At 41.6% G+C, this 26,583-nt stretch overlaps 1 protein-coding gene across 2 annotated transcripts in view; it reads right to left on the minus strand.

The window, feature by feature from the left end:
• SACM1L (SAC1 like phosphatidylinositide phosphatase) overlaps window positions 1-26,583 on the minus strand; it is a 350,039-nt gene that overhangs the window by 292,398 nt on the left and 31,058 nt on the right. For both annotated transcript variants that reach the window (XM_073678395.1, XM_073678396.1), the window contains exon 5: window positions 21,536-21,685. In XM_073678395.1, the coding sequence (XP_073534496.1) occupies window positions 21,536-21,685 (150 nt within the window). The remainder of the gene's footprint in view (window positions 1-21,535; window positions 21,686-26,583) is intronic.

The raw sequence follows: 26,583 nt of genomic DNA on the forward strand, positions 1-26,583 counted from the left end.
GGAGAGGGGTGGGTTGGGGCGGGCGAGGAGTGGACTGATGCTGGAGTCATTGCTTCAAGAGCCACCGCACACAGACTATCTAGGACATAGGCTACAAGGGTTGCAGTCTTTGTGTCAAGCCACTCATGACCAATAGACGCCAGAAGCGTCTTACCGGGGCCAAGGAGAAAAAGACCTGGACTGTCGCTCAGTGGTCCAAGTTGTTGTTTTCAAATGAAAGTAAATTTTGCATTTCATTTGGAAATCAAGTTCCCAGAGTCTAAAGGAAGAGTGGATAGGCACACAACCCAAGCTGCTTGAGGTCTAGTGTGAAATTTCCACAATCAGTGATGGTTTGGCCATGCCATCTGCTGGTTTAGGTCCACTGTGTTTTATCAAGACCAAAGTCATCGCAGCCATCTACCAGGAAATTTTAGAGCACTTCATGCTTCCCTCTGCCCACAAGCTTTTTGGAGATAGAAATGTCATTCTCCAGCAGGACTTAGCACCTGTCCACACTGCCAAAAGTACCAATACCTGGTTTAAAAACAACAGTATCAACCGTATCAATGTGCTTGATTGGCCAGCAAACTCGCCTGACCTTAACCCAATAGAGAATCTATGGGGTATTGTCAAGAGGAAGAGGAGAGACACCAGACCCAATAATGCAGAAGAGCTGAAGGCTGCCATCAAAGCAACCTGGGCTTTCCTAACACCAGTCCCACAGCCTGATCGCATCCATGCCACGCTGCATTGATGTAGTAATTGATGCCAAAAGGAGCCCCAACCAAGTATTGAGTGCATTTACTGAACATACATTTCAGTAGGCCAACATTTCAGATTTAAAAAAAAATTTCAAGATGGTGTTATAAAGTATTCTAATTTACTGAGATGACTTTCTGTTTTCATTGGCTGTAAGCCATACTCATCAACATTAACAGAAAACACTTGAAATACAGTACAGACCAAAAGGTTGGACACATCTTTTCATTTAAAGATTTTTCTGTATTTTCAAGACTATGAAAATTGTACATTCACACTGAAGGCATCAAAACTATGAATTAACATGTGGAATTATATACTTAACAAAAAAGTGTGAAACAACTGAAAATATGTCTTATATTCTAGGTTCTTCAAAGTAGCCACCTTTTGCTTTCATGACTGCTTTGCACACTCTTGGCATTCTCTTGATAAGCTTCAAGAGGTAGTCACCGGAAACGGTCTTCCAGCATTCTTGAAAGAAATCCCAGAGATGCTTAGCACTTGTTTGCCCTTTTGCTTTCACTCTGCGGTCCAGCTCAACCCAAACCATCTCGATTGGGTTCAGGTCTGGTGACTGGACGCCAGGTCATCTGGCGTAGCACCCCATCACTCTCCTTCTTGGTCAAATAGCCCTTACACAGCCTGGAGGTGTGTTTGGGGTCATTGTCCTGTTGAAAAATAACTGATGGTCCAACTAAACGCTAACCGGATGGAATAGCATGCTGCTGCAAGATGCTGTGGTAGCCATGCTGGTTCAGTATGCCTTCAATTTTGAATAAATCCCCAACAGTGTCACCAGCAAAGCATCCCCACACCATCACACCTCCTACTCCATGCTTCACGGTGGGAACCAGGCATGTAGAGTCCATCCGTTCACCTTTTCTGCGTCACACAAAGACACAGTGGTTGGAACCAAAGATCTCAAATTTGGACTCATTAGACCAAAGCAAAGATTTCCACTGGTCTAATGTCCATTCCTTGTGTTCTTTATCCCAAACAAGTCTCTTCTGCTTGTTGCCTGTCCTTAGCAGTGGTTTCCTACCAGCTATTTTACCATAAAGGCCTGCTGTACAAAGTCTCCTCTTAACAGTTGTTGTAGAGATGTGTCTGCTGCTAGAACTCTGTGTGGCATTGACCTGGTCTCTAATCTGAGCTGCTGTTAACCTGCGATTTCTGAGGCTGGTGACTCGGATTAACTTATCCTCAGAAGCAGAGGTGACTCTTGGTCTTCCTTTCCTGGGGCGGTCCTCATGTGAGCCAGTTTCTTTGTAGTGCTTGATGGTTTTTGCAACTGCACTTGGGGACACTTTCAAAGTTTGCCCAATTTTTCAGACTGACTGACCTTCATTTCTTAAAGTAATGATGGCCACTCGTTTTTCTTTATTTAGCTGCCTTTTTCTTGCCATAATACAAATTCTAACAGTCTATTCAGTAGGACTATCAGCTGTGTATCCACCTGACTTCTGCACAACACAACTGATGGTCCCAACCCCATTTATAAGGCAAGAAATCCCACTTATTAAACCTGACAGGACACACCTGTGAAGTGAAAACCATTTCCGGTGACTACCTCTTGAAGCTCATCAAGAGAATGCCAAGAGTGTGCAAAGCAGTCATCAAAACAAAAGGTGGCTACTTTGAAGAACCTAGAATATAAGACATTTTCAGTTGTTTCACACTTTTTTGTTAAGTATATAATTCCACATGTTAATTCATAGTTTTGATGCCTTCAGTGTGAATGTACAATTTTCATAGTCATGAAGATACAGAAAAATCTTTAAATGAGAAGGTGTGTCCAAACTTTTGGTCTGTACTGTAGATCACTGTTTATAATGACTATGATATACGAGCTTTACTTTTTGTATTGAAGAACTGAAATAAAGTAACTTTTTGATGATATTCTAATTTAGTGAGAAGCACTTATACATACATAGCTGGCCAAAAGTATTTGCACCCCTGCAATTCTGTCAGATAATATTCAGTTTCTTCCTGAAAATGATTGCAATCACAAATTCTTTGGTATTATTATCTTCATTTAATTTGTCTTCAATGAAAAAACACAAAAAGAATTGTCCTAAAGCCAAATTGGATATAATTCCACACCAAACCTAAAAAAGGGGCTGGACAAAAGTATTGGCACCCTTTGAAAAATCATGTGATGCTTCTCTAATTCGTGTAATTTACAGCACCTGTAACTTACCTGTGGCACCTAACAGGTGTTGGCAATAACTAAATCACACTTGCAGCCAGTTAACATGGATTAAAGTTGACCCAACCTCTGTCCTGTGTGTACCACATTGAGCATGGAGAAAAGAAAGAAGACCAAAGAACTGTCTGAGGACTTGAGAAACCAAATTGTGAGGAAGCATGAGCAATCTCAGGGCTACAATTCCATCTCCAAAGACCTGAATGTTCCTGTGTCTTCCGTGCGCAGTGTCATCAAGAAGTTTAAAGCCCATGGCACTGTGGCTAACCTCCCTAGATGTGGACGGAAAAGAAAAATTGACGAGAGATTTCAACGCAAGATTTTGCGGATGGTGGATAAAGAACCTCAACTAACATCCAAACAAGTTCAAGCTGCCCTGCAGTCCGAGGGTACAACAGTGTCAACCCGTACTATCCGTCGGCGTCTGAATGAAAAGGGACTGTATGGTAGGATACCCAGGAAAACCCCACTTCTTACCCCGAGACATAAAAAAGCCAGGCTGGAGTTTGCCAAAACTTACCTGAGAAAGCCTAAAACGTTTTGGAAGAATGTTCTCTGGTCAGATGAGACAAAAGTAGAGCTTTTTGGGAAAAAGCATCAACATATAGTGTACAGGAAAAAAAAAAAAAAAGAGGCATTCAAAGAAAAGAACACGGTCCCTACAGTCAAACATGGCGGAGGTTCCCTGATGTTATGGGGTTGTTTTGCTGCCTCTGGCACTGGACTGCTTGACCGTGTGCATGGCATTATGAAGTCTGAAGACTACCAACAAATTTTGCAGCATAATGTAGGGCCCAGTGTGAGAAATCTGGGTCTCCCTCAGAGGTCATGGGTCTTCCAGCAGGACAATGACCCAAAACACACTTCCAAAAGCACTATAAAATGGTTTGAGAGAAAGCACTGGAGACTTCTAAGGTGGCCAGCAATGAGTCCAGACCTGAATCCCATAGAACACCTGTGGAGAGATCTCAAAATGGCAGTTTGGAGAAGGCACCCTTCAAATATCAGGGACCTGGAGCAGTTTGCCAAAGAAGAATGGTCTACAATTCCAGCAGAGCATTGTAAGAAACTCATTGATGGTTACCGGAAGCGGTTATTCGCAGTTATTTTGGCTAAAGGTTGTGCAACCAACTATTTGGCTGAGGGTGCCAATACTTTTGTCCGGCCCTTTTTTGGAGTTTTGTGTGAAATGATCAAAGATTTGATTTTTGCTTCATTCTCTTTTGTGTTTTTTCCTTGCAAGCAAATTAAATGAACATAATACCAAAGAATTTGTGATTGTAATCATTTTCAGGAAGAAACTGAGAATTATCTGACTGAATTGCAGGGGTGCCAATACTTTTGGCTAGCACTGTACATACATACATCCATAGTTGAAACCAGAAGTTTACATACACTATATAAAAGAGACATCTCAACATCTGACATGAAATCAGAACAAACCTTTCCCATTTTAGGTCAATTAAGATTACCATAATTTTTAATATTTGCCAAACGCCAGAATAATGAGAGAAAAAAAGAGAATGTTTTAAGGCATTTTTATTACTTACTACAAAATCAAGTGTTTATATACATTTCATTAGTATTTGGTACCGTTGCCCTTAAACTGAATGACTTGGGTCAAATGTTTGGCATATCCTTCCACAAGCTTCTCACAATAGCTGGTAGGAATTTGGGCCGATTCCACTTGACAACTGGTGTAACTGATCCAGGTTTGTAGGTCGCCTTGCTCGCACCTGCCTCTTCAGCTTTGCCCATAAATTTTCAATTGGACTGAGATCAGGGCTTTGTGATGGCCACTCCAAACATTGACTTTGTTATCCTTAAGACATTTTGTTACCATTTTGTCAGTATGCTTCGGGTCATTGTCCATTTGGAAGTCCCATTTCCGCCCAGCTTTAACTTCCTGGCTGATGTCTTGAGATGTTGCTTCAGTATTGCCACATAATCTTCTTTTCTCATGATGCCATCTATTTTGTTTAGTGCACCAGTCCCTCCTGCAGCAAAACAACTACACAACATGATGCTGCCACCCCCGTGGTTCACAGTTGGGATTTTCTTCTTAAGCTTCTCCCTTTTTCCTCCGAACGCAACGATGGTCATTATGCCCAAAAAGTTCAATATTAGAGATTCATCAGACCATAGGTCATGTCTCCAAAAATTAAGGCGTTTGTTCCTGTGTGCACTTGCAAACATTAATCTGACTTTTTTATGTTTATTTTGGACTAAAGGCTTCTTCCTGGCAGAAAGCCCATATTGAGACAGTACTCGTTTCACTGTGGATATTGACACAATCTTACCAGCTTCCGCCATCATCTTCACAAGGTCTTGGGTTGATATGTACATGTCGGACAAAAGCACGATCATCTCTGGGACACAGATATATTATCTCTCTCTCTCTCTCTCTCTCTCTCTCTCTCTCTCTCTATATCTCTACATCTCTAATTGAATATAAATATTAAATTCAAATAAGCTTTATTGACAGGACCAATTAAACATTAGTTTTGCCAAAGCAAGTGTACAGTAGGGGATAGGGATTGGGACTGTGGGGATGATGGATGGGGACTGTGGGAACGATGGGAGGGGGGGGTTTGGAAGTCCATGGCATATCATAGCTCGCTTTATCGCAGCCTATGGCATGCGTTCACATACTGAGTTGCTATCTCCACTGCGCTCTCTTCTTCCCCCAGCGGATATATGTTTTCTCTTTCTCCTTCATGGATCTGAAGCTCGGGAACAGATCAGAGAGTCTCGTGAATTGAGTGCCCCTCACTGCTGAGCATTTCATGCAGTGTAGCAGGAAGTGGGTCTCATCCTCCAGAGCCTCCAAGTCGCAGTGTGGGCACAGTCTTTCCTCTCTCGGCTTTTAGCTCTGTCTGTGCCGGCCGACCTGAATGGCCAGATTGTGGGCAGAGTCTGTAGCAGCTCAGGATCTGGCGGTCTCTGGGGTCTGGTAGTTTCTCCAGATATGGAGCCAGTCTGTAGTCTCTCTGTTGACGCCGGTACATGGTCAGTTTCTGTGAGGCATTGATATCGTTCCTCTAGTCACTGACGTATCTCTCCTGGCCCTCATCTACCATCTTCCTGATTCTAGCTTTTGTTAGGCTACTGTGGTTGTTGTTTCGGTCAGGGTGGATTTGAGTGGGCTTTCCGTGAGTCCTGGTTGGTTTGACCCTTTTACATTTAGCAGGGTTTTTTTAGTGATGGGAGCTTGGATTGCTGCTATGTAGGTGAGCCTGGAAGGACAGCGCCCTCTTCAGGACCACTAGGTACAGTGGGAATCTGCCCAGCTCAGCCCGACATGGTGGTGTTCCGATGGACCTGGAGAAGGTGCTTAAAGAATTCCAAGTGTAATATTTCTATTGGGCTGGAATCCCAAGTTGACCGGTCAGGGTATGTGTGAGGACCCCAGACTTCGCTGCCGTACAGGAGGATTAAAGTGATGATGGCATCGAAGATTTTTAGCCAGACCCTCATTGGTGGCTTCAGATAGTAGAGTTTCCTATGGATTGCATAGGTTTTGCAAGCCTTGTCATTCAGGGTCTCTACTGCTTGTTTGAAGCTCCCTGAGCGGTGAATTTCCAGGCCCAGGTAGGTGAACTTGTCTGCTTCTGTGAGAGAGCAGTTGTTTAGCACAAATGAAGGGTGCTGGTCCAATCTGGTCTTTCTCTTCTGGAACACCATGACGTTAGTTTTGTTTGGGTTGATTGGTAATGCCCATGTGGAGCTGAATTTCTCTAAGATTTTCAGGTGGTCTTGGAGACCCTTCTCGGTTAGTGACAGCAGCAGTAGGGCATCTGCATACAACAGGAATTTCACCTGGACGTTATGGAGTGTGAGGCCTGGTGCCACAGAGGATTCAAACAATAACCAAAGAAAGACTATTAGATGCCACCAACAATAGTTTTACAGGCAGACTGGACACCTGTTACAGGTGGCAGTATGGCTTTGGGGTGCGGTTTACAGAGCAAGAGGAAGAATACATTTTTATACTTAATCCACAAAGATAGGCAGTGTTTATACAAAATGTACAAAAGATTTTACAAAGGGAAAAAAAAGCCGTACAGCATATAAAATTACATAAAATAAAAAAACAACTAAAGAAACTTTCTAAATCTGGTCACAGAAATGGCGAAGATTTATGGCGAGAAGTACTTCTAGTATAAACATCCTAAGAAGTGGATCAATCCTACACAGTAAAGTATCTTCTGGTATGGAACACATCATAATTTGCCTTGGCTTTTTATCAGCACAAGTTCCACTCACACACCTCCCCTCTAGTGACTCATAAAAGGGATCATGGGATGTGGCTTCAGTTGCAGAAAAATATGAGATCCTCAACTTCCAGGTTATCTTAGTCCCCTGGGGGTCAGAGGCGGGAGATATTATCGTCATCTTTCCTAACACAATTTTATTTGTTCATAGATAGGAAACATGGTATGGCTTTTGTCAGCTATCTGTCCACTATTAATTTGGAGCTGATCAGCATGTCTCAGTTATGAAAAGACATGCATGTTCATCCCCTCTTAGTCCCCGAAGTTGAAAATATATATGCCATCAATATCGGATCGATACTAAATATTCATAACTTACCACCGATGCCTAAGTGTCTGAAAAAAAGTCTTGTGAACTGAACAAGCTGGTTCTTATTAAAGGTGGAGAAATAATCTTTCACCTTTTATTTAATAAACCCCAGGCTTTGTCCATTTCCAGCAACTATACTAATCTTGATTACCTGTACATACCAGGAGGTCCTAGCTTCAATGGGTGTTTTAATGAGCTTCTCTCACCCCTAGCTACACTACTCTCCCCTCTTCCCATATGTCCAGAGTGTCCACTCTAAGTCCCTGATTGTCTCTGTGACAGGGAGGGGAGGGGTTAATGTGCCCTCCCTAGAGAGGTCTTATGGATTTTTAATCCCTCTCTGTCAGGAACGCAGATTTTCACTGAACTTGATTTGAAGGGGAGACCATGTCGCTATTCAACAGTCTTTGTTCTATCAGTACCATGGGAACCCCTATATTTCCTGGATGCAGGATAGTTTTGAACACAGCGAATGATGGCCGTTTCACGCCTTCCTGCACTTCAACGGGTCCTGCAGTTGGGGGGGAGTGACAAGGATCCACCTGAAATCCTAGCTCCTCCCCGACAATTACGTATGTCAACACATTGAACCAACTATCCCCCTTTATCATAAATGCTTCAAAAAGATTAAAAATTTTAAAAAAAGATTCCATCATCCCCAATGTGTGCAATTTAAAACCAACATTTAATATTTCATAAGAATACAGTCATATGAAATTTTTCATTAAAACCTGTTGGATCCTGTGCCTGTGTACGCACAATCCACCTGTCCTCCCTCCTTAACAGGAATTTATGGAGATCGCTCCCCTGAGATGGTAAGTTTAACCTTTCTAGTCCCGCAAAGCCTAACACCTCAGAGTTACCTGTATAAATGGATTCAATAAGTTTCCGAAAACAGACAGAAAGCCGCTGAAATGTTTTTACGATGTAGTAAAAAACACAAGGACAAAAGATATATACCATATAGCGGGTTTTACAGGAGATAAATTCCTGCACTTGATGAGTGACATCCTCTATTGGCAAAGAATTAGAGGAGAGATGGAATCTGCAGAAGGAACTGATACCGCATTCATAATTCATTACCTGTTGGTCTTGAATGACCAAACTAATTTTGAATTCCATTTTGGAGACGGTTCATGGACCAGCATGTCCTTAAAGTTAGTACTTCTCCTATATAAAACCAAAGGTTTACATGCCACCCACCTCAGCAATGTCACTATCTTTTTCCAGGATGTGCTATTTTTCTTTTTATTAAAGGCTGTGTGAATATGTCTGTCCATTGGACCATATTTAAAACTAAATAGGAATATCATTGTCCTCTTTTGTTCCGTTTGTTGATTACCTTTTAATAGAGTAATTTGGGATAAAGAATTGGCTCTGTCCAGAGCCGTATCTAAAAGTGGCTCCAGATAGCCCCTTTGGACAAACCTAAAGTGGCTCCAGATAGCCCCTTTGGACAAACCTAAAGTGGCTCCAGATAGCCCCTTTGGACAAACCTAAAGTGGCTCCAGATAGCCCCTTTGGACAAACCTAAAGTGGCTCCAGATAGCCCCTTTGGACAAACCTAAAGTGGCTCCAGATAGCCCCTTTGGACAAACCTAAAGTGGCTCCAGATAGCCCCTTTGGACAAACCTAAAGTGGCTCCAGATAGCCCCTTTGGACAAACCTAAAGTGGCTCCAGATAGCCCCTTTGGACAAACCTAAAGTGGCTCCAGATAGCCCCTTTGGACAAACCTAAAGTGGCTCCAGATAGCCCCTTTGGACAAACCTAAAGTGGCTCCAGATAGCCCCTTTGGACAAACCTAAAGTGGCTCCAGATAGCCCCTTTGGACAAACCTAAAGTGGCTCCAGATAGCCCCTTTGGACAAACCTAAAGTGGCTCCAGATAGCCCCTTTGGACAAACCTAAAGTGGCTCCAGATAGCCCCTTTGGACAAACCTAAAGTGGCTCCAGATAGCCCCTTTGGACAAACCTAAAGTGGCTCCAGATAGCCCCTTTGGACAAACCTAAAGTGGCTCCAGATAGCCCCTTTGGACAAACCTAAAGTGGCTCCAGATAGCCCCTTTGGACAAACCTAAAGTGGCTCCAGATAGCCCCTTTGGACAAACCTAAAGTGGCTCCAGATAGCCCCTTTGGACAAACCTAAAGTGGCTCCAGATAGCCCCTTTGGACAAACCTAAAGTGGCTCCAGATAGCCCCTTTGGACAAACCTAAAGTGGCTCCAGATAGCCCCTTTGGACAAACCTAAAGTGGCTCCAGATAGCCCCTTTGGACAAACCTAAAGTGGCTCCAGATAGCCCCTTTGGACAAACCTAAAGTGGCTCCAGATAGCCCCTTTGGACAAACCTAAAGTGGCTCCAGATAGCCCCTTTGGACAAACCTAAAGTGGCTCCAGATAGCCCCTTTGGACAAACCTAAAGTGGCTCCAGATAGCCCCTTTGGACAAACCTAAAGTGGCTCCAGATAGCCCCTTTGGACAAACCTAAAGTGGCTCCAGATAGCCCCTTTGGACAAACCTAAAGTGGCTCCAGATAGCCCCTTTGGACAAACCTAAAGTGGCTCCAGATAGCCCCTTTGGACAAACTTTTTTTTTTTTTTTTTACGTAGTTAGGCTGTTAGTACTGTTAATTTTCCGGAGCCTCAGGAATTGGCTAAACGGGAGAGATCTGTTGGTATGAATAGGTTGGTCATTTCTATAGTGTAGAAGAGAATTGGTGGAAGAGGGTTTACTGTAGGTATCAATTATTAACACAAACCTGGATTTACACATCCAAAAATTCTAAACTCTGTCCCCCGAGTTCTTTAACCGAGCCGCTGTCTCCGTATGTGGACTGATTATTGTGACCTCAATTAAAAAGTATCCCTTCCTACATCAAGGAAACTGGAGAGTTCTTGAATGCTCTCCGGGAATTCACCTGGCAGGATAACGTCTCATTAGGGTCAATAGACGTAGATAGTCTTTATACCAGGATACCGAAGGAGCAAAAAAAATAGAAGGGGTATGAGCGGTTTTGATTAATACTTTTTTTCTTACATATTTTATTTCACTTTTTTTACCTTTTCACTCAGTCACATTATGGGACATTGATATTTTTTAGTTTGATTGCTGGTCCCACGCATTGCAGTACTAGTGCACTGCAGTGCCTCACACCAGCCAGTGACCTTATTTATAGCAGGAGCAGCAAGGTGGCTCAGTGGTTAGCACAGTTGCTTAGCAGCTCTGTGGTCCATCTGCGAGGAGTTTGTATGATCTCCCCATGTTTGTGAGGATTTCCTCTCACACTCCAAAAGACATACTGATAGGGAATGTAGATTGAGAGCCCCAAAGGGGACAGGGAACATCATGTCTAATGTGCTGCAGAATATGATGGCACTATACAAGCTTAAGCACAATAAATAATTAACAGGCCACCATACCCTGGTGTCATTAGATGACCTTGGGTACCATGGCAACCATCGGGCCGATGTGTCAAATACGGTCTTTTAACCCCCTTAGGTGTTGAAGGGGTCAATCGCCCTGATCATTTCCAAAACCGGTCAGGGCCGATGCTGCAGGGTGTCAGCTGTTATATACATCTGTCACCATCGGCATTTTCACCTGCTGAGGGGGGGTATTATAACCTTATTTCTCAGTGACGTGAAAAAGCGGCATTGAGGATTAAGGGCCCCTAGTGGCCGCCGTTAAAAGACTGATCGCTAAAAATAAAGGCTCATACTCTTGCTTTAGCATTTTTCCAACAATACGCTGCATATTGTCTAATTTTAAACCTATCAAATAAACCTCAGACCCAAGTTACAAAACTGCACCCTTAGAGCAGTTTCATCTCAAATAGAATCCGTTCCCAATTACATGTCTCACTGAACATGACTTAGTTAACAGAGTTCATGGCCACTTCATTTATATATGGCATCTCAATTCTGCAACCCATATCAAATAACTCATTCAATTATCACATTGTTATTTAGATACTGTGTAAATTCCCCAAAGGTTCCCTCTTAGCTTCTTCCTATCATACACAAGTGGGGGTATGACCAGAACTGCTGGGAACTATCTGCAGCTTGTCTGGCTCCATGGTTTTTATTTTGGCTCACAAGCACCTGGCTTATCTTGTTCCAAGTCTCGGGCTAATTCCTGAACCCCGAGTTGCCCACATATGTAGGGTCAGCAGGTTATGTGACTATGTTCATTGGCTACTATACATTCAGCTCCACCAGTTTGCCAACATTCCCTCTTCTATGCAGGCTTGTGTATGGGTGCAGCAGAGAAATAAAATGCAAAAGGGAGCAGTGGTTCCTGTCTGAAGGTATACGTTAAATGCTAATAGATCACAAGATGGAAATTACACCCACGTCTCAATCTGCACATACCAAATGTTACAGGGGCTGTCTGAGCAAATATGTAAAGTTCACCGGTGGCTTACGGAAGTTAAAATACAAAAAACTAAGTGATACTACCTGCGTTGAGCGAGTGTATGTTGTTAACCCCTTTTCAGCGAGCACAAATGGGTGCTCGTCGAGTATTTGCAGCGTGCTCGGCATTTACTGTATGTTAGTGCTGCTGCTGCATGTGTCATGGCTGTTAAACACCTGTGACACAAGCAGGGATTGCCAGTTTGCTACACAACAGCCTTGTACTGAAGCTTCAGATGCAGAGACTACGGGAGACTGTATGCATATGGGGGTAAAAGGACTGATTAAGGGTCAGGAAACAAAGTGGTTGTAAATGGTGCATTCTTTAACTGGCCTAAAGTCAGCAATGGGAACCACAGGGATCTATTAGGACTAATTATTTTATTAATGACCTTGTGGATGGCGTTGAAGGGAAAGTGTCAGTCTTTGTTCATTACACAACACTGTATGATAATAAAAACCGAGCTCAAAAGTATAAATTAAAAATCATCTGAATGGGCAAACACATGGCGGACAAGTTTAACCCCTTCTTAACCTTGTGATTTCACATTTTTCCATTTTTTTCCTCCCCTTCTTCCAAAAGCCATAACTTAAATTTTCCTGACCACACAGCCTTATGAGGGCTTGTTTTTTGAGTGAGAAGTAGCTTTTGAATGAAAGTATTCATTTGATCATGTGATGCACTGGAAAGCGAGGAAAAAAATCCAAGTGCATTGAAATTGCAAAAAAATAGTGCAATTTCACAATTGCTTTTTTTTATTTACCATGTTCACTAGATGGTAAAACTGACTAGGTAATACGATTCTCCAGGTCAGTACAACTACGCACATGCCAAACCTTTATCGTTTTCATTTTATTTAAAGTGATGAAAAAATAATTCAGAAATTTCTAAGAATTTTTTTTTCTTTCATGTCGTCATTTTCAGAGACCCGTAACGTTTTAATTTTTCGTAATATTGGGTGGTGAGAGCAGACGATATTACGGATAGCATTTTGGGGTATTTACAATGCTTTGATTGCATTTTATTGCATTTTACTGCTAAAAACCCCGTAATACTGGCGTTTTGATTCTTTTTTGTTAGGTCGCTTCACAGGAGATCATAATTTTAACTATAAATAGCAGTACTGACTGCTATGTATACCAGAAGCGATCAGACGATCGCAGGTTCAAGTCCCCAAATGGAGGACTTTTTAAATAAAATAAAAAGTGAGAAAGAAAAGTTTATAAAAATATGAAAAAAAGCTGAAGTCAAGATCTCCTATGATCGCCAGCCGCGGCCCAACTTTCACAGGCGGATCATAATGACTGTCTCGGGGGTCATCAGCAGATCCCCGGTTGTTATGACAACCCATCGGCTTCCCAAGATCACAGGACGGGCGTGCAGAAGAGCGGGAGGAATGACACGCTCCCAGCAGCCATGTGTTAAATGTCACGGTCAGAGCTACTGTCTTTTATTCAACTTGTATAACTATACCTGTACCTTCACTGTTCCACTAGCAGCAGGACTGATCTGGCCTGTGATTGGTTGCAACAGCCTCCATTATATCCAAGTGGGTGACGGTAGGACTGTATCACTTGGTTATTTTTTTTTTTTCCCTTATGGATGAACTTTTCATTTTGTCAAGAAAACCCCTTAAAAAATAGTTTACTAAGAAATACGGAAATAACACAAAAGACATACGGTAATATCATTGTTGCCTATAGAGTTAAAAAAATGAATATTAACTGAAAATGTTAAGGGAACTTGGCAGCTGATATATGCTGCCCGATTCATGGGCAGCATGTATCAGACACTAGCTACATGATTTCAGCCATATGTTTAACTCTGAAACCATGCGGAGTTTCTAAGAAAATATAGTCAGCTGCCAGGGACAGAGCCACAGAAGAGACTAGTGAGACTGGAAAGATCGGCTTATCAAAAAGGAGTACCAGTTAAAATTTAACCTTTATTTCAATTCTTAAAAATACCCAATATTAGACAAAAAAAATTTATTTAGTGCCCAAACAAGCACAATATAACCAAAATGGCTAAGAGAAAACGCCATATAAAGACAGAACATATATAAAGATAACCACAGACATGTTTTTGTAGGTGACTGGGGAGACAGATTTAGATATACTGCTCATCTCCAGCTCTTCTCATGCCTAGCAAACCGCAAGACAGGTCTTAAAACCTTTTGCAGCCTAATCATGTTTTACCATATCCCTTTATTGTTATAATATTTAAGACCAGGGATTTATAAGGGCCTCCAAAAGCCAGCCATCATTGAGCGGGGGCGCCATTTTGCATACAAGCTAAGATGCCAATCTCCGCGGCAAGGCAGGGACACTGTGCAAGACCAGACTAGGGTTAGACAGGCACTAACTATTTTGTATTGAGTGGGAAACTCACTTTCTCCTTTGAGTTACTTGTATATGATCTAATGCAGAGAACTTTTATTGCTTTCTTGTGTATGGCATTGTCTCTTAGCCATTTTAATTATACTGTGCTTGGCTGGGCACTACATTTTTGTCTATATTGGGTATTTTTAGGAATGTAGGGACCACGGTCACTTGTCCATGGAGTGACAGGGGAGTGTGTGGGTGTAGGCTGTAAGGTTCCATGTAACTTTTTACTGGATGCCAGTAACCACATTAACATGTTATAAGTTACTAGCTACTGAACCCATTCTATGCCCGGGTGGCGAGCACTTTTATTGGTATATGCTCCCCCATCTTGCTACGTGCAGCCCCATCCTGCGCCCCCATCCTGTTATGTGCTGCTCCCATTCGGAAGCCGGGGGAGGAGCGTGGTGCCAGAGTATGCGTGTGCCTATACAGCGCTGTCCGGCACAAATTTGTCTTCACTAAAATGGTGCCGGACAGCGCGTTATGCGCATGCGCTGATTCAGACGCTGCACTACTCCCCCAGACAACCGGCCAAAACAGAGGTGCCACGGCAACATTCCATTGGGTCAGGTATGTACTTATAGCGCCAGAGCTTGCGATATGCCTTCTATGTCTACGCATACCGTGATCTCCGGCGCCATATACTTCTCTTACCTGTAACGGCTGGATGCGTTCTGTCTTGAGCCAGACTGCGCAGGCACGTAGCGTATGTGCAGTCTATAGAGGCTTCAGACAGAAAGACACATCCCTGATTATATTATAGATGTCCCCCAATTCAGTTAATATCCCCCATCCCGGTATGCATGGCACCCCTGATCCCCCATCCCGGTATGCATGGCACCCCTGATCCCCCATCCCGGTATGCATGGCACCCCTGATCCCCATCCCGGTATGCATGGCACCCCTGATCCCCATCCTTTATCATACCACTGAACAACAAGTGGAATAAAAAATGAACGTAAATATAAATGGAATCGCTGAAAACATCATCTTGTCCCACAAAAAAACAAGCCACAATACAGATCCATCAGCGGAAAAATAAAAGTTATAGTTCTCAGAATAAAGTGATACAAAAATGTTAACTATAAAATAATTTTTATTGTGGCAAAACATAAAAAATGAGGTATCGCTGTAATCGTACTGACCCAAAGAATAATGATGTTGCCTTATCAATTTTACCACATGCGAAAAGGAATACAAAAAAAAAACCTAATTCCTGAATTGTTGGTTTTTTCTCATTCTGCCTCCCAAAAAACGGAAAAGAAAGCGATCAAAAAGCGTCATGTGCCCAAAAATGGTACCAATAAAAATGTTAACTTGTCCTGCAAAAAACAAGCCCTCACATGACTATCAGCAGAAGTATGGAAAACCTACAGCTATCAAAATAAGATAGTTTTAGCATTATTTTTTTTTGTTTGTTTGGTTTTTTTTTTTAAAAAAAAGGCTTTTAGTGTGTGGCAACAAACATAAAAAATCATAAATCTGGTATCGCTGTAATCAGCAGAATAAAGTCATCTAATCACTTATAACCGCATGAGGAATGGCATAAATAAAACCAAATTCTGTTGATTTGTTCATTCTGCCTCCCAAAGATCGCATTATGGCTCGGCTTACATTTCTCCTGTGCGCTAGGCTGAGCTTAAACCGGGGTTTCCATGTAAATCTTGAAGTACATGATTTAGACGGAACCCCTAACAGACGATTCCCTATACTGATGCAAATGGATGCACTGTGAACGCCATCTGACCTGTGATCCGGCAGTGTCCGTCCTTTTAGGCGTGCATTAAAGTGCATCTGCCTTCTGAAAGGAAAGACAAGGCTGAACAGAGGCCAAACGGAGTCCAGAATAACTCTGCTGCCTCATTATAGTGAAAGGATTCCTATAAGGTTTCATCTGAATCACGTCACTCTTAGATTTAGGGCTCGATCCTAATTGCGATGTAATCGGAAGAGTGCAATCCGATAAAAAAAAATTGGATTGCACTCGACCTCATGTCAACCTATGGTGCATCGCACATCTGCGATTATTTTCTCATGTCGATTCGGCATGTGAACACAATCACAGCATGCTGTGATTGCATCTGTGAATCAGACTGCACACACCCATACAAGTCTAGGTGGGTGTGAAACATCGCATTGCACTCAGATATCACCTGAAGGCAGTGAGATTCCCGCGGACGCTGGCAATGTAGGAGATGGAGAAATTAATTTCTCAGTCTCTCTCTCCGCAGCAGTTCTGCGATCCTCTCATGCGAGAGGGTCAGAGCACAAAGCAGGAGCTAAGTGTCATTTCCATATCGCTTCCAATGCTCTCGCATCGGATGTGATACGCTACTGGGTCTCCGGCCTTAGACGGAAACCCGATACAAGTGCTCAACGTAGAGGACCCAATAAACGTGATCCAAAAAGTTATGTAAAATTATCCTAACAAAAGCTTCAAATCAATCCACAAAAAAGCAAGTCCCCACTCTGGTAAAGGCTCTGGAAACGTGAAAAGGCTCCTCGTCCCCCCACTCAGCAACAATCACTGCAGCTTATTTCTGGAAGACACCCATGGAGTCAAAATCATCGCTACGCTTGTAAATAAATTCCCAAAGGGTTATAATTTCACAAATTGGATGACTTGAAAAGGGGATTCTGCGCTTCTATCACTTAGGGTCTCTGTATATGGAGTACGCAAACTGTTCAAGGAAAATCTCATAAGTCTCGACGTATGGCTAAGAAGTACTTTACAGCCACATATGGGGTATTTCCATTTTCAGCAGAAATTGTGGGATAATTTTGGTGCCATTTTTACCCATTTCCATGTGTGACATTGTAAAATCTGGGGCTAAAACTAAATTTGGGTGGTAAAAAGGTAATTAATTTTTTCTTCACTGCTCAATGGTATAAACTTCTGTGACACACCTGTGGTGTCAATATGATCACTGCACCCAGATTAATTAATTGAGAGGTGTAGTTTGTAAAATGGGGTCACTTATGAGGGGTTCTGCTGTTCTGGCACCTCAGGGGTCCTCAGTGGGTCAAGTCACCCGCAAACCTTAACAGTAATATCTACACTATAACATGGCGCGCCTTCCCTTCTGCGCTTTCCACTGTGCCTGAAAAGTAGTTCCCGATTACATGTAGGTTATTGGCACAATCAGTAGACATTGCACAACAAACTGAGGTCCATTTTTTCCTATTAGCACTTACAATAATTACAAATTTGGGAGCTAAAACAATATTTTAGTGGTAAAACTAATTCTTTCTTCACCACCCAATGGTATAAATTTCTGTGAGGCACATGTGGTGTCAATATAATTACTGCACCCCAAATGAATTCATAGGTGGCTGTAGTTTGTAAAAGGAGGTCACATATAGAGGGATTCTGCTGTTTTGGCACATCAAGGGCTCTTCCAATGTAACATGGTACACAAACTATTCCAGCAAAATCTGAACCCCAATATGGCGCTTCTTCCCTTTCTAGGCCCCTCAAAGTCACTTCAAATGTGATGTGGTCCCCAAAAAAAATGGTTTTCTAAATTTTTTGGGAAAAAAAAAAAAATGAACATTTTACTTTTTTGGACACAAGGAAAAAATGAACCTTAACATGAAGTGGAAGTGCTCTAGTGCTTTTCTGGTAAGTGAATTTTATAATGTGGTGGCATACACGAGTTGTATAGAGTGCAGTGTTTTCCTGGTAAGAGAATTTTACAATGAAGTGGCATACACGAGTTGTATAGAGTGCAGTGTTTTCCTGGTAAGAGAATTTTACAATGAAGTGGCATACGCAAGTTGTGTAGAGTGCGTCAGGATGGCATACACGAGTTGTGTAGAGTGCGTCAGGATGGCATACACGAGTTGTGTAGAGTGCGTCAGGATGGCATACACGAGTTGTGTAGAGTGCGTCAGGATGGCATACACGAGTTGTGTAGAGTGCGTCAGGATGGCATACACGAGTTGTGTAGAGTGCGTCAGGATGGCATACACGAGTTGTGTAGAGTGCGTCAGGATGGCATACACGAGTTGTGTAGAGTGCGTCAGGATGGCATACACGAGTTGTGTAGAGTGCGTCAGGATGGCATACACGAGTTGTGTAGAGTGCGTCAGGATGGCATACACGAGTTGTGTAGAGTGCGTCAGGATGGCATACACGAGTTGTGTAGAGTGCGTCAGGATGGCATACACGAGTTGTGTAGAGTGCATCAGGATGGCATACACGAGTTGTGTAGAGTGCATCAGGATGGCATACACGAGTTGTGTAGGTCAGAAATGAATTTAGTAGTCGATGGATGTGTGGTACAGTCTGAAGCATTCTTTTATAGACAGGCCAGGTTTGTCAGAGCAGGTGTTACACTGAGTGGTTTCTTTTCTTATCCCCCCTTCTGTAAGGCTATGTGCCCACGATGCAGAAATGCTCCGGATTTTTCCTGAACGTTTCTGCATCTCCCTGGCAGAAAAAACGCATGCAGAGTGTACATGCGTTTTTCCTGCCAGGGACATGCGTAATTGAAGCGTTTTGATCATGCGATTTCGCATGCGGGTTTGTCAAGCGCTTTCCAAGCGATTTTAGCATCACTTGGAAAGTGTTTTACAACTTGGTCACACTATATAAATCCATGCAAACGGCATGGATTTATATAGTGTGACCAAGTTAGTTAAAAAAAAAAAAAAAAGAATAAAAATGGTAAAAAATAAAAAACATTATACTTAACCTTCTGATGGCCCCCGGTCTCCTTATCCGAAGCGTCCGGTCTTCCCGGTGTCTCGCGGTTGTGTAAAAGGATCAGCCATGACGTAATTTAGTCATGTGACGAGTCACGCGACCGCCGACGTCAGCAGTCACTACTAAATGACGTCATGGCAGGTCCTTTTAGACCATCGTGAGCTGCCGGGAAGCTAGGACGCATCGCTATGGAGACGGGGGCCATCAGAAGGTAAGTATAATGTATATTTTTTTTATTTAAATTTTTTTTTTACAGGTACTATGGTACCCGGGTCTGGATGAGAGTCTCCTCTTCTCCAAACCCAGGTACCATCTGCACATTGAATCGCTTAATATTCGCATGTGCACATGTAGTCATGCAGATATTAAGCGATTCAATGCAAGTCAATGGCGGCGAAAACGCCGCGATTACGCAAAATAATTGGTAGTGCTGCGGATTTTTCCACAATGATAATCTGCAGCGGAAATTTCAGCAGCATGTGCAAAGCACATGCGGATCATCATTGGGGAACATAGCAGACCTTCTACCAAGTGTTTTTTTTAGCATTTCTGGAGCGGAATTGCCGCTGCGGAAACGCTTAAAAAACGCATAGTGGGAACACAGCCTAACACTTTTTTGTAACCTTCCTTTCAAGATTTGAGGAACCTCACCGGCGAAATGTCAGCCTGGTACGATACGAGCACCTTTAGTTCCAGAAGCAATGGGGCCCGCTCCTTCTGTATATCCAAATATTAGGGCCTTGACCACAACCTCCTGGAACTGAAGGAAAATACTGATTTGGCCTGCACAGAGTGATAACACTAAAACATTATATAATGCCATCTGTGCGATGTGCACGGCCAGCTTCTTGTCCTACACCTTAGCTTTTCAAATGGAACTGTAGGGCTGGAGGATTTGATCAGAGAGATCAACTCCCCCCATATTTTTGTTGTACCCCAGGACAGAGTCTAATTTGGTGACCTGTGTAGAGGAACCTCGTACAGCAGAACAGAATAAAGCTGCAATGACAACTCAGAAGCAAGCATCACACTTGACAGTGGTATTTACCTAGTATATCTGAGCCTATCATAATTATCATGGAATTAGATGCATTCATGCATCTCAATAACAAGACCGCAGCGGCTGTAAATATGCTCAAACAGCAGAGCATAGAAGCCAAGGACATCTCCTACATGGACATAGGAGACTGATCAGCCAATCACAAGATGGCACCGCTTGAGAGCCATTATCTCACAATGTGGTGCCTTTTAACACTGAAGAGCTGCACATTTTTCTTTATACTGTTTCTGGCTGTGTCTTATTGGCTTGAAGATTAATGTAAATAAGGCAAGGTTTCTTTTCCTTTTTGATATGGAAATATTGATTAGAATACACACTGCCAGATAGAACAATAACATAGTAGAATATTAAACTCAGATACCATATGAGCGATTTCCCCCAGCAACTAGAATGTCCTTGCAAAGTATTGGAAAAATGGGTTTTCTTAACTAGACACTCCCTTTTGAAGATTTTATTGGTAAAATGAAAAAAACAAACAAAAAAAAAACAGTATACAGTTAGTACGAAGATCAAAAAAGGAAACCACAAAAATGTAGTGACTTGTCATTTTCACATCAGTCCTGGCCACATCTGTTAAAATCGGCCGATCGCGTGGCTGAGCTCGCCTGTCTAACGCATCAAAAGTTATGGTACTGCTGTGCTAAAAATGCTGCCAGAAATTCTGGTGGAGATGCACAGCACTTGCCTGATGAGCCAAATTCATGAAGTGACAGGAGATTTAATGATTTAGACTGTCTGTTCATTAAAACTGGCCAGCAGCAAAACACTGGTTTTAATGAATTGGGCTGTAAATGTATGGTATGTTATGAGTTGAAAGAGCCCCAGGGACATTTTTCTAGGAGAGTTAGGCAATGTGGGCATTCATCCAGTAACGTAACTACTAAATGTACAGAACTGCTTCAACTCCATAGATATATGTGAAACAAGATAGGGTGCCCAAAACACAAATCCAACATACCTCAAGCAGTGAAGAAAATACAGGGGTGGGTATTGTTCTCTCTATGCTTACGATAAAGGGAAACTACCATCTGATACATATTCCCAGAAACCAAGGGCAGCATGAATCAGGAACAGATTATCACAAACACCCATATTTTACTATGAAATGGTCTGGCATTTACAGAAAATGTGCTAGAACAAAAAAAAAAGGTAACTAAGATGACTAGTCACAAAGAGGCCCTTGACAGCTTCTCCCTGCTGAGTACCACATGATTGACAGGTCTCTACTTTTTTTCAAATTTTAAACATGTCTTTATATATTTTTATTTATATATATATATATTTTTTTAAATTCCCATGTTGTTAGTATATTAAAAAAAAAGTAAAATATGACAGCTTCTACTGGCACAAAAGTGGCAATTAAACACATCTAGGTTAATCTCAACATTGTACATAACTAAGAAAAAAATACATAAAATATTTCAAATTTTTTTCTCACCCTTTCTAGTAGGCTCATTTCTTGAAATTCTGGACTTGTGTTGGACAATCTTTGTAGGGTATGGGTAAGGTCATAAGAAGTGGAGAAGTATAATCCATCAACACTGAGAACATGGTTGATCATGGACAGGAACCCTTTGTTATCCTGTAACTGTAGAAGGAAATTCAAGTTAACATTTTTCTCCCCTATATAAAAGTAAAAACACCAACAAAACATGTTGATAAAAAGTGACTGTGCCTTAAAGAGAACCTGTCAAGACAATTTTAATAAAACTAGCAGTATTGTTTCAAGTACAATAAAAAAAATAATACAGATTTTATAATATTTTGATGGAACTAAAACCAGTCATTTATTTATGCTCAGGGGGGCTTTCTAATGTGTATTACAGACATCGTTCATGCGATAACCAAGTGCAATTCAAATTTAAAAAAAAAATAAAATCTATGCAAATTGATAAAGAACGCTATAACACCCCAAGAGGGACTAAACAGCTTGCAAACACAAGCAATGGCAACAAGTGCATAAGTTGCAATTAAGAGGAAGCCCTTTTTCCTATTGATCATTTATTGAATAGCCGGATACTTATTACATCGTTCTCTAACGATATTCCACAAGGGTTCCATTTAAGGGCTCACTCCCACTTGCAATGCAATCAAACAAGTGCAATCTGATTAAAAAAAAAATAAAATATGTTACCCAATGTTAGCCTACAATGCAGCTAACATCTGTGATTATTTTCTCATGCTGATTCCTGCATGCGAAAATAATCGCAGCATGCTGCGACTGCATCCGCAATCAGTCCATGGGTGCGTGTGAAATCTCACACTGCACTCGGATATCACCCAAGTGCAGTGCTATTCTCAGTCTCCATCACAGCTGTGCTGCGATCCTCTCATGCTAGAGGATGGGTAGGATATTTAATTTATACCCATCAACAGACTAAAGCAATAGTTCCAAAATATTATTGTAATAAACTATTATACAAACACAGAACACAGACTTAAAAATACTATTAAAAATTGATAACGTGGTGGGGAAAAAGCAACATCACCAGAGGAAAGACCTCACGTTTCTGTAAACATGACGTTGGGAACATGATTGTATAAACATAATGAAGATAAAACGAATAAAAAAAAATAAATAAAAAAAAAAGAAGTATAGTAGTTAATCAAAAAGTGATCTGCATTGTGGCAACCAAGCAAGCCTGACCCATTGGTACATTTACAATACAAAAGGAATATGAGAATATTGGACCAGTATACAATTACCTGTACTGAAGAGCTGTATAGTACCTTATAATAAACACAAATATAGCAAATATTAAGCTGGTGGTAGTACAGTCAAATAAAGTTAGTAAAACTGTCCGCTTTTGTCTCAAGTGCAATGATAACTGCAGACTGATCTACGTGTTTCTATTGGCAGTCTAGCAGCTGCGGTAAGTCTCCAAGAGCTTTCCACATCTTGCCACTGGGATTTTTGCCATTTCTCAAGGCAAAATTTCTCCAACCCCTTTAAGTTAGATGGTGTCCTCTGGTGAACAGCAACCTTGCAAGTCTGACCACACATTCTCAACCAGGCCACTCCAAAAAATGTACATGTTTCCCTGTAACCACTCGAGTGTTGCTTCAGCAGTATGCTTTGAGTCATCAAAACGCTGACAGACTGAAATAGGTTTTGCTCAAGAATATCCCTGTATTTCGCACCATCCATCTTCCCCTCAACTCGCACAATTCTCCCTGTCCCTGATGTTGAAAACATACCCACATCATGATGCTGCCACCGCCATGTTTTACTGGGGGAATGGAGTTCTTAGGGTGATAAGCTGTGTTGATTTGGCGCCAGACAAAGCATTTACCTTGGTGGCCAAAAAGTTCAATTTTGGTATCATCCAACCACAGCACCTTCCTCCATACATTTGAGGAGTCACCCACATGTCTTTTGGCAAACTCAAAACGTGCCCTACACACAAAAATTGTAAGTAAAGGCTTTTTTTCTGCCAATTCTTCCATAAAGGCCACCTCTATGGAGCATATGGCTTATTGTGGGTCATAATGACAGATACTCCAGTCTATGCTTGGGAATTCTGTAGCTCCTTCAGGGTTTTCTTTGGTGCTACCTATCTGATTAATGCCCTCCTTGCCCAGGCTTATTGTTTTGGTGGGTGACCCCCTCTTTGCAGGTTTGTTGTAATACCATGTTCTTTCCATTTAATGATGATGCTCTAGGGGTTCATCAGAGATTGGGATATTTTTTTTTTTTTTTAAAAACCCAACGCTTGTACTTCTCAAGAACTTTGTCCCAGACTTGTTTGGAGATCTCCTTGGTCTTGTTAATGTTTGGTTAGTGGTGCCTCTTGCTGAACGGTGTTGCAACTTCTGTTGTGTTTCAGAAAAGGTATGTATATACTGACAGACCATGAGACACTTAAATTGCACACAGGTGGCCTGTCTTTAAGCATGTGACTTATGAAGGCAATTACTTGCACCAGAATTTTTAGGGGATTCATAGCAAAAGGGATGAATACATATGCACATGCCAATTTGAAGACAAATTTAATTTATGCCTATATTTATCTCACTTTACTAATAGACTATTTAGAGCTGAGCACACACAAATTGGATACAAAAATAAAGCAGGGAAAGAGGGGGGGGGTGGGTTAATACTTTTGCAAGCCATTGTGTGTGTGTGTGTGTGTGTGTGTGTGTGTGTGTGTGTGTGTGTGTGTGTGTGTGTGTGTGTGTGTGTGTGTGTGTGTGTGTGTGTGTATATTATATATATATATATATATATATATATATATATATATATATATATATATATATACATACACACACAGTACATGTTTTATGACATATACACGCACTAGAAACTTGATAACAATTCTGCACACGCACATACATACAGTACAGACCAAAAGTTTGGACACACCTTCTCCTTTAAAGATTTTTCTGTATTTTCATGACTATGAAAATTGTACATTCACACTGAAGGCATCAAAACTATGAATTAACACATGTGGAATTATATACTTAACAAAAAAGTGTGAAACAACTGAAAATATGTCTTATATTCTAGGTTCTTCAAAGTAGCCACCTTTTGCTTTGATGACTGCTTTGCACACTCTTGGTATTCTCTTGATGAGCTTCAAGAAGTAGTCACCGGAAATGGTCTTCACTTCACAGGTGTGCCCTGTCAGGTTTAATAAGTGGGATTTCTTGCCTTATAAATGGGGTTGGGACCATCAGTTGTGTTGTGCATTAGTCTGGTGGATACACAGCTGATAGTCCTACTGAATAGACTGTTAGAATTTGTATTATGGCAAGAAAAAAGCAGCTGAGTAAAGAAAAACGAGTGGCCATCATTACTTTAAGAAATGAAGGTCAGTCAGTGCGAAAAATTGGGCAAACTTTGAAAGTGACCCCAAGTGCAGTTGCAAAAACCATCAAGCACTACAAAGAAACTGGCTCACATGAGGACCGCCCCAGGAAAGGAAGACCAAGAGTCACCTCTGCTTCTGAGGATAAGTTTATCCGAGTCACCAGCCTCAGAAATCCCAGGTTAACAGCAGCTCAGATTAGAGACCAGGTCAATGCCACAGAGTTCTAGCAGCAGACACATCTCTTCAACAACTGTTAAGAGGAGACTTTGTGCAGCAGGCCTTCATGGTAAAATAGCTGCTAGGAAACCACTGCTAAGGACAGGCAACAAGCAGTAGTTCAGTACAGATTTCCACTGGTCTAATGTCCATTCCTTGTGTTCTTTAGCCCAAACAAGTCTCTTCTGCTTGTTGCCTGTCCTTAGCAGTGGTTTCCTAGCAGCTATTTTACCATGAAGGCCTGCTGCACAAAGTCTCCTCTTAACAGTTGTTGAAGAGATGTGTCTGCTGCTAGAACTCTGTGGCATTGACCTGGTCTCTAATCTGAGCTGCTGTTAACCTGGGATTTCTGAGGCTGGTGACTCGGATAAACATCCTCAGAAGCAGAGGTGACTCTTGGTCTTCCTTTTCTGGGGCAGTCCTCATGTGAGCCAGTTTCTTTGTAGCGCTTGATGGTTTTTGCAACTGCACTTGGGGACACTTTCAAAGTTTGCCCAATTTTCCGCACTGACCGACATTAATTTCTTAAAAGTAATGACGGCCACTCGTTTTTCTTTACTTAGAATTTGTATTATGGCAAGAAAAAAGCAGCTAACAGTCTATTCAGTAGGACTATCAGCTGTGTATCCACCAGACTTCTGCACAACACAACTGATGGTCCCAACCCCATTTATAAGGCAAGAAATCCCACTTATTAAACCTGACAGGGCACACATGTGAAGTGAAAAACCATTTCCAATGACTACCTCTTGAAGCTCATCAAGAGAATGCCAAGAGTGTGCAAAGCAGTCATCAAAGCAAAAGGTGGCTACTTTGAAGAACCTAGAATATAAGACATTTTCAGTTGTTTCACACTTTTTTGTTAAGTATATAATTCCACATGTGTTAATTCATAGTTTTGATGCCTTCAGTGTGAATGTACAATTTTCATAGTCATGAAAATACAGAAAAACCTTTAAATGAGAAGGTGTGTCCAAACTTTTGGTCTGTACTGTATATCATGGTCAAAAAACATGTACAGTGGCTACTACTATTTCAGTCAAAGTATATTTGTGTACATTGTCAAATGTGAAAAGTGTGATCATCTAAACAAAAGTGTTTTCATTGCAGGGAGTCTAAACATGTCTCAAACAAACATGTGAAACCATAAAAAGGACAAATATACTGTACTATATGGCACCTGCCCTATACCCCTATCAGTGTCTAGAACTACCAATAGGGCATGTGAGTGACAGTTGGTGTTAACTATTAACCCCTGATATGAAGATATACATGTTTGAGGGATATATACATTTCCTGCAATGATTGCATTTCTTTGTTGTGATTATTACAGAGCAAACAAGAGAAAAGAGTGTGAGATAAGGGCACGTGTAAAAAGAATATACCACACAATCTACCAGATACATACAACAGAAATAAGCATGATTAAAACCCCACAAATAGTACATAAAAC

Source organism: Phyllobates terribilis, unplaced genomic scaffold (genome assembly GCF_046119375.1).
Source record: "Phyllobates terribilis strain yellow unplaced genomic scaffold, ASM4611937v1 Scaffold_4__5_contigs__length_816908805, whole genome shotgun sequence".
NCBI classification, from domain to species: Eukaryota; Metazoa; Chordata; class Amphibia; order Anura; family Dendrobatidae; genus Phyllobates; species Phyllobates terribilis.